At 42.7% G+C, this 9476-nt stretch overlaps 1 protein-coding gene across 1 annotated transcript in view; it reads right to left on the minus strand.

The window, feature by feature from the left end:
• acbd3 (acyl-Coenzyme A binding domain containing 3) overlaps positions 1–7913 on the minus strand; it is a 70100-nt gene extending 62187 nt beyond the window's left edge. Inside the window, exon 1 of the mRNA XM_073056106.1 lies at positions 7574–7913. Coding sequence (XP_072912207.1) covers positions 7574–7877 — 304 coding nt within the window. The 5' untranslated portion in view covers positions 7878–7913. The remainder of the gene's footprint in view (positions 1–7573) is intronic.
• Positions 7914–9476: the final 1563 nt, after the last annotated feature.

Below are 9476 nucleotides of genomic sequence, written 5' to 3' on the forward strand. Positions count from 1 at the left end.
AAACATTGTATCCATGCTTTTGATGCACTTTACGGTAAGTGCTTTGGCTATGTTGAAAACCTGTTATGTGGCACCTTATCAAAAGCCGTATGTAAACCTGTACACCACACCTCACTACCTCAATCTCTACTTGTTACTTCATCACTATTCTATCACATTGGATAAAGATTACTATCCCCAAACAGATTCATGCTAGCTTGCCTTCATTAATCCATTTTCTTCCCAAAGAACACTGATCCTGTCCCAATCAACGACTCTGTTTGCTCAATGATGAATGCTATCTGACCAGCAAAGAGTTTCTCAACCAGAGTTCTGTGAGAGGTCGCTAGGGGTTCCATGAGAGATCATGATTAAAAAAAAGACACATCATTTTTTGAACTTCACGCAATGCTTGATGCTTGCACGTGCAATGGTGGGCCCCATTCGTAATCTCATTAGAGGTGTCTCAGTCCATTATGGCAGTGTGCAGCAGGACCATGTTTACTTGGCTGAGTCCATTCTCAGTTTTTGATATGAGATTTGGGGGGGGGGGGGGGGGAGAAACGTTGATAATTGGTGAGCACTATATGCATGGCGGAGAGAATGGTAAGCTGACGAGCAATGTGAAGTGTGTTTTCCAAGCAATGAATGCACTCACCCAACTTGGGCTGTGATGTCAGGCTCTCCCTCTCAAATCACCTCCTCTAAACTTCCCCTAAGACTGACTTATGGGAGCAAACAAACTATCAGTGCAGTAGAAAATTGGAGGAAATTTTTCATTCTAAAGAAGGGAATTTTACACACTGCGACTGAGCTGGCCTGCCACTGTAAATGTTGCAAAAGGTGGATTGTGTAGGTTAGTAGAGAACTGTACTGTGAAGTTTTCATATTTTTTGTGGTTTTCTCATTTAGTTATTTACTATGTCATTCTTTGAGTGCTTTGAAAATAAAGAATGGCTGCAGAAACTAGCCAATTTAGCAGACACTTTTCATCACATTAACCAGTTGAACACGTCTCTGCAAGACTCTGGAGAAAAGGTTTTGACTTCAAGTGACAAGATTCTTGGATTTAAAAGGAAACTGAAACTTTGGAAAAATCATATTGCAAAAGGAAATCTTGAAATGATTCCACTGCTGCTTGGGCTTGAGAGTGAGGAAGGAGCAGAAAGTCTTGAGTCTTATTGAAAACCACTTGAAAGAACTGCAGGAAAAAATTGAACAGTATTTTTCCTCCCTTTCAACATAAGTGTACAACTGGGTAAGGGACCCATTCTCTGAATCTTCTGCTCAACCTGAGAACTTGACTTTGAGAGAACAGGAAGAACTCTGTGAGCTGCACTCTCATCATGCACTCATGCTGAGATTAACAGACCTGCCCCTGGACAAGTTTTGGATTTCTGTGAAAGAAGAATATCCTGCCATTCATAGGAAACCAATGAACACTTTGCTGCAGCTTTCAACTTCCTGTACATATATGCAAGCTTTTTCTTGCTTAACAAGCATCAAAAGGAAGGATAGAAATTGTCTCATTTCAGTTGAAGGTGCAGTGTCTGTCCTGTGCAGTGGCCTCTGCATACCTGGCAGAGATGCAACCATTTAGAAAGCTCTCCACGGTACATCCTTAGAAATTTGAAAGACATACCAATTCTCCTCAAACTTCAAATGAAATATAGCCTCTGTCTTTGTAACTGCATCAATATGCTGGGCCCAGGACAGGCCTTGAAAGAAGGAATATGTTGAGCATGGCTACTCATGAGACGATCTAAAACTAGGAGTCAAGGAGCTGTTCATCTAAAACAAATCCGGCAAGCTCCCAGTCTTTACAGTCTCATCCTCTGAAGTGACGGATGGACAGTAAATATTTCTCAGGTAGAGAAAAAATTGATAAACAAGAGTTTGAAAGGAGAGATGGTTACAATCTGACAAGTTATGGCAGAACAGGCTTCAGGAGCTCAGTGGCCTCTTCCTAGTTTGTGTGCATGTAAATAATCCCCAAGTTATTGATATGGGAGACTAAGCAACAGTAATAATACTGAATGTGGTCCAGGCCTTACTGCATACAAGCATGGATGCTTCAACTGCAGATTGTGTAATCAGCAGACATCCCACCTCTTACCTTTTAATGGAAGGTCATTGATGAAACAGCTGAAGCTGTTGGGTCCAGGAAACTGTCCTAAGTAACTTTTGCAGTCCAAGAGCTTCAACAATGATATGACCCCAACTTCGGATTAAGGGTGTCATGACATGGTTAATATGATGGGATTTTTCCTCGTGGGTGAAACTAGAAATTACCATGAAAAGGCAACAAATACCTATTAAAGACAAAATTTTCTCTGAGGATCATTGAGTATTCAGCACTCTCTTCTGGTGGGCAGTGAAAACCGTTCTTTTTAAAAGACAACACTACATAGCTACCTGACAAGGAGGTGCAAGGTTACCATTGATGGACAAGAATAAGGAATCAAGATTAGAATCAGACATTTTTTAATTAAATGCTGGAGCAATGGAGAAGGAGGAGGAGGAGGAGCAGCTTAGGAGGATTAATGGCACCTAACAGCAACTCCTTTATTTGCATCTTTGGAAACAGCTCTATTTCCATCTTTAATATCTCTATTTTTCCTTTTGGGGCTCTTTTGAAGACCATGACCTGGAGTTACACACTGACTACGGGTCTTGGCGGGAATGGGACCCACTCTCAGGGTTTTGTCATTGTTCGGCACACCAAAGGCTCGGCCTAAGAGTCCAGCTCGGATTTGGAAGTCTGGGATCTCAGGGCTCTGGAGACGGGCAGATCAAGGATCAGTGTCACGACAGGAAACCTGTGGGTCGTCAAGGGAGTCAGAATATCTGCAGTTGTGTGGCCAGTTTCTTTGGGTACAGAGCTCGAAAAAAGTGACGTGGCAGATCTTTAACATTGTAAACCAGCGAGTTGTTTGTTATACCTCCCCACTTGCTGGGAAAATGGAGACACCTCTTTCTCCTTTATTAGGGAGAGAGAGAACCACTGGTATGTCGAATACTGGGTGAAACGCGAGGTCTTTGGGGTAACTGCAAGTCTGTGTCTTTGCTATTGCTTTGCTCACACTTGAGTGCTCGGTGGCGGTGCTAATGCTTGTTTTTGCCGGTGGGGTGGGGGGAGGAGGGATTGTCACCCACTGCCGCTTACGTGCGGGAGATCTAACATTTAATGATCGTTCATTCTTTGGGGCACTCCTGTTTTCGAGGATGTTTGCAAAGAAAAAGTATTTCAGGATGTATATTGTATACATTTCTCTGACATTAAATTGTACCTTTGAACCTTTGAGCAGACTTGAGCATCTGAGTGGCCTGCTCCTGCTCCCAATTCATGTGCTTGTATGAGGTGCTTTCCTCTGAAAGCCAACTTCAATTTTACCGTGACCTCTGGATGCCACTCCGGTAAATGCAGGCATGCTGTCAAAGAAGTCACTCAGTTCTGGAATCCATCTCTTTCGTCCAAATATGTAGCAAGGCTGGGATGATGTCTGGATCTGAACAGTCCTAGTGAAATTCAAGCCGGGTAATGGCTCAGAAATGCCACTTGCTAGTACTAGTAATTACACCTTCTGGAACTTTGCTGATAACACAGTAGGCTGATGGATGGTAATTAATTGGATTGGATTCCATTAGCTTTCTTTGAACGATATGCAATTTTTCACATTACCAGATGTCAGTGCTGTAATTGTACTAGAACTACTTGACCACAGTGCAGAACCCAAGTCTATTCTTAAACACCATCATGGCAAAATCTCAACCATTTGCAAGCAGTCTGTTCCATCCTTTTCAGAATCAGAGCTATTTGACTATTAAAATCAATATGCCACAATATTATGAATTTATTTAATACCTTTTCAATTTAACTCTCCATGCAGACTTTACATAATGTTGCCCATCCAAGCATGATCTGACATCTTGGATATATGGCTCTGTATAACATCAACTGTGATTAGCAAATTTGGTGAGTAGATATAGACCAAGCACAGATTCCTGCAGGATGCCAGCTGTCACACCCTGTTCATCACCTCTATTCTGTCTCTTGACACTCAACCCATTTCCTAACCAGGTCAGTAATTCCATTTCAATTCTGGAAGCTTCAACAATAGTTCTTATAAGGAAGATTATCAAAAGAATGCTTGATGTGTGTGTGTGTGAGACAGCGATTTTGGTACCAGGAAGATAAGTTACAATGTTAACTTTATGCGTGCAGTTTGGGAAAAAGATGTAGTCATAGGAATTTAGACTAGGGATTAAAAAAAAGAACAATTGCACTTTACTGAAAATAAATATTCAATATAAATTTAAATCAAAGTTATACACAATAACTTCTGCATATAAATATTTAAATATCCCTGCCAATTTCCTCCCAGCATGCCCACATTAATAACTGAAATTATAATGCAACTTTTCAACCCTGTAATTATACCTCTCCTCAAAAGGGATATTAGAGACAAATTTAGGTCACCAATTTTCTTTATAAGTGGGGCCACAATTTTAAAAAGGGGGAAATATTTAAAGTCTCCGGATACATTTGCAGCTCTGGTCCAATTCTGCTCCAGTTTTCAGACTCTCTGCAGTTAAGTGTTTAATTGTGGACCAATGAAATTATCAAATACATCACAGCAGGTAAACTTGCTGAGAGATTGGTATCATGGTGAGAATTAAGGAAGGAGGGAGTGTTTGGGGTGGTAGGAATGAAAATATTTGGAATGGTAGAATCACTGGGTAAATTTATATCTCCATTTGCTGTGGATTATTTCAACATTACACCAAAAGGAACCAAAGTTATAGAGGACTCTAGAAATTTTTTAATATTTGCATACAAAGAAGATAAGATCATTTCAGTTCACGGAGTCTATGTTAACTCACAGACCATTTCCCCATTAGTTTTCTCGGTAACCTGGTCTTCCCACATTCCCATCCCCACTCCTGACATTAGAAGCAATTGACACTGGTCAGTTAACTGACCAACCCACACACCTTTCAGATGTGGGATGCGCAAAGAAAGCAGAATACACTGGGGAAATTCACAGTCACATGGAGGATGTGCAAACTCTACAACAAGTGGCATGGAACAATAATGAAGCCAAATCTTCAAAGCAGCTATGAACTGTCCCATGGTGCTATGGTAGTATTACAGAATCATACATATTAATCACACTCGAAACAGTATTTAATTATTGAATCACACTGGCTGAAACAAAAACACCTAATGGCACTTCCTAGTTCTTGGTCCACTGACATAGTGCCTCTACCTTGTTAGGAGATGGAAGAGATTGAGTATGTTATCAAAGACCTTCAAATTTCTGTAGAGAGATGGTGGAAAGCATGCTGACCAGTTGCATCACAGTCTGGAATGAAGGCTCAAGTGCACAGGATCTCAAGAGGGTCACAGACTCAACCAGCTCCATCGCAGGCACAACCCTCCCCACCGAGGACACGCTCAGGAGGCAGTGCCTCAAAGTGGCATTCATCACTAAGAACCCTCATCATTCGGAACATGCTTTATTATTGTTACTGCCACTGCGGAGGAGGCAAAGCAGACAGAAGACCCACATTCAATGATACAGAAACAACTTCTTCCCCTCTGCCAGATTTTTAAATTGTGCACGGACACCATCTTGTTTTGTTCTGTAATTTATAGTAATGTTATCTTTGCACTGTGCTGCTGCCACAAAACACATTTCATGTCGTCTAGGTCAATGAAAATAAGACTGATTGAGTCACACTGCATACAGAAAGGACATTAAGCCCATCACATCCAAGCTGATCTTTCTGTCCATCTACACTAACTATATCTGCCTGACATATACTTCGATGCCTTGTCTATTGTAGGTCTAAATGCCTCAAATGTAATGATTGTAGCTAATCCCACCACTGCCATTGGTAGTGCACAACCACTGTGTAGAAAACTTACCCCTCAGATTCCCTCGCAAACAATGGGAGTATTAAGTGTATTGTTTTTGCCTCTACTGCCTTTATAGCAGAACATTTTTGGGCCAATTCCTTTTAAATCTTGCATCAATCAGTGGTAAGAGAAGTAGGTTCTTCCTTTGCATCGAGCTTGGCTCAGCTATCAACTTACTGAATGGCAAAAAGGTTTATAAAATTATTGTGAGGGGTGTACTGTTGCTTTATAGAAGCAGTGCAGTACAAGACACAAAAACTGCTTGAAGTTTGAAATTAAACAGTATAAAAGATAAGTGACAGGGTAGTGCTCCTGGACTGGTGGAGGCACAGAAACTGCCCTTAAAACACTGAGTCTTCAGGCTCCTGTAGCTCCTCTGCAATGTTAGTAACACAAAGAGGGCAAGTCCCAGTAGTGGGTATATGGAACGTACTGCCAGAGTAAGTGGCAGAGCTGGGTACAACTACAAAACCGAAAAGACATTTATACAGGTACATGGATAGGAAAGCCTTAAAGAGCTCTGAGCCAGAGGCAAATGGGCTGAGCTCAGGTAAAACAAACAATCTGCTGGAAGAACTCAGCAGGTCAAGCAACATCTGTGGGAGGCAAAGAACTCCTTTCTTCTCACAGTTGCTGCTTAACTCACTGAGTTCTTCTAGCAGATTGTTTGCTGCTGCAGATTTACAACATCTGCTGGCTCTCAGCTCAAACTGACAACTTAATCTGCACGAATGAGTTGACTGGAGATACAACAATCCAGCTGGTGTACTTGCATTCTTTATCTGTACACTCATTAATAAGTTTACCTGACAGCCCTTCTGTTCCAAGGTGAACAATCAAACTCACTGCAACCTTTCCTCAGTCAATCTTCTTCAGTCCTTGACATATTCTCACTCATTACTCTGGTATTTCCACCTTCTATTTGCATAGCTTATTTGTAAATAGCAGTAAAACTAAATAAATTGGGATCCTCCCCATCACTGAAGAGATGTTCAGGGGAAATGCTCAAACCATTTGCAGCTTTACAAACAAGAGACTACTTCTACTGGTGGAGAATAAGTAACTCGAGAACACAGATTAAAGATAACTAGGAAAGGCAAAGTGCCACAAATTTAGGAAAGATTTTCCCGAAACAGCATGTATGCAAAATTCAAGAGAACTGATTAAAAATGAGGGGAGGGAATCCTGCAGAATTACAGAAAGTAAGACTAACTGGACTCGCTTTGAAAGAGCAAATATAATATAGAGGAACTGAAATGACATTTTTGGCACTGCAATTAATGCCCTCATAATTAAATATAATTAAACTACAGCTCAAGCATAGTGAACCCGGCCGACAAAGAATGGTACTCTACCAGGGTAGAACAGGAAGAGTTCTCGTGATACGTTGTCGGAAGTGTCTCCCTGTGGACTAGACGCCAAGTCCAACACATCTTTCCTCCACAGAATGAGCACTAATGTCAATGCACTTACTCGAAACTTGGTTATAACTGGACTTTTGTTTGCAGATGTTGGCTGTGCATAAATTGCCTACCTTTGCTGCCTCTGTTAGTTAGTGACAGACTGACATACTTTCACTGGATTCGTGAGAGGTGACAGCCACTACAGAAACAAGACTTTGTAGGAAAGTGTTCGCTTTTGATGGGATGGGTGTATTGTTTGAAGCAGTACCTTTAAAGAACCTGAGAGCCAGACTGTAGAGCTCGTTCAGAGCGAAGCCCCATCGCTGCTCCATCTCCTCCACCCGAGCCTGGGTCTCCCGGTCAGCGGCCTGTCCATCCCCGGAGCCTGGGCCCGATCCTGACTCGGTTCCCGGGCCAGCTTTGCCAACCGAGACCTGCTGCTGCTGCGGTCTGCTCTTCAGCCCTTCATCTTCCTCTGGGTCCGGGCTCAGTGTCAAGCCGTCGATGGAGACTTCCAGCCGCCCGCCTCCCGAGCCATTGCCGCTCTCGGCCGCCGCCATCATCTTCAGCATCGCCGCCCCTCCTCCTCCCTGCGGCCACGTAACCAAAGCGTTGACATCACGTCCGGCACGGCTATCGGAAGCGAAATCAGACGGGCCCCGCCTCAGCCGTTGCTAGGAGACGGGCAGATGCGGCCCGGCTGGACTGATTCGTCCGGGCGTCTTCCATCGATCAAGCGTTTGTCAAATTCCCCCCTAGCCAAACCTGCTCCAAACACCCACCTTGACCACTGGCGCTATCTGTGTGGAGATCTATCTCTATTACTACATGGGCGCTCCAATTTCCTCCCAAAGCCCTGCGGCTTGAAGGGTTGTGAAACACTGTAAATTGCCCTCAGTATAGGTGGAGATTTGGAGAGAATGTGAGGAAAATAAAATGGGATAGCGAAGGCTAATGTAAACGGGTGGTTAATGGTTGACACGGACTTAATGACTGGGTACACAGGAAGGATGTAGTTGCGTAGTATCTGTCTGGATGGCGTGCAAAGCAAAACTTTTTCACTGCACTTTGGTACACGTGACAAAAAAAATTGAACAAATGTAATTTAACTAATTTACCTGCATCTAGTGATCATACTAGAGTCAGAGAAACGCACAGAAACAAGCCCTTACCTACCTGAGCTAATCCCATTGGCCTGTGTTTGGTCCACATACCTTTAAACATTTCCTATCCACGTATCTCATGATTTTATAATGAAATTATTGAATCAATAGGTTTCAATAGGTAAATTAATGTTAGAGAAATGTATACAATATACATTCTGAAATTCTTTTTCTTCGCAAACGTCCATGAAAACAGAGGTGTGCCCCCAAAGGATGAATAACAGTTAAACGTTAGAACCCCAAGGCCCCCCCCCAGCTTCCCCTCCCACGCACAAGCAGCAGCAAAGCAACGATCCCCCACCAGCAAAAAAGCATCAGCTCCCCCGACTGAGCCTTCAAGCGTGCAGCAAAGACACAGACTTGCTGAATTCCAAAGACTACTCGTTCACCCAGTAATTTGACATACCACAGGCTCCCTCCCTAATAAGGGAAAAAGAGGTGTCCCGTTTGACAGTGAGAGGGGAGACGTAACAAAACAACTCGCCAATTTATGGCATAAAAGTCTGTTGCATTGCTTTTTCCGAGCTCTGTGCCCAAAGAAATCGGGTGATGTTCAAGAGCTGCAAGGTGATGTTACAGATAAATCTCTGAATAGATCACAGTTGGAGAGCACGAATAGAACAAGGATAAGGACAAGCTGTAGCCTTCCATTCAGAGTATTTAATGGAGTATAATGTCCCAAGATGTCCTCCAAAAGAAACAAAATTACAGAACATAAACAGATGGAGGAATGGAGGCCAATGTGGGCTTTAAGAAGTCAGGAGAAGAATGAGGCAAGGGGTTTAGTGAGGGAATTTCAGAGCTTGGGATCTTGGCAGCAGGAGGCATGGCCACTGGTGGTTGAGGGATTAATTGCAAAGGGAATTACAGAGACCAGGGAAAGAGTATATTGCCTTTACCACTTTAATGACTTAGAGGCATCCAACAGCTTTACCACTGAAGAAAATGAAGTGCATTGTTAGAGGAAATGGCAACCAATTTTCACACAGCAAAATCCAACAATGAGAA

Source organism: Hemitrygon akajei, chromosome 9 (genome assembly GCF_048418815.1).
Source record: "Hemitrygon akajei chromosome 9, sHemAka1.3, whole genome shotgun sequence".
In the NCBI taxonomy this organism is placed as follows: Eukaryota; Metazoa; Chordata; class Chondrichthyes; order Myliobatiformes; family Dasyatidae; genus Hemitrygon; species Hemitrygon akajei.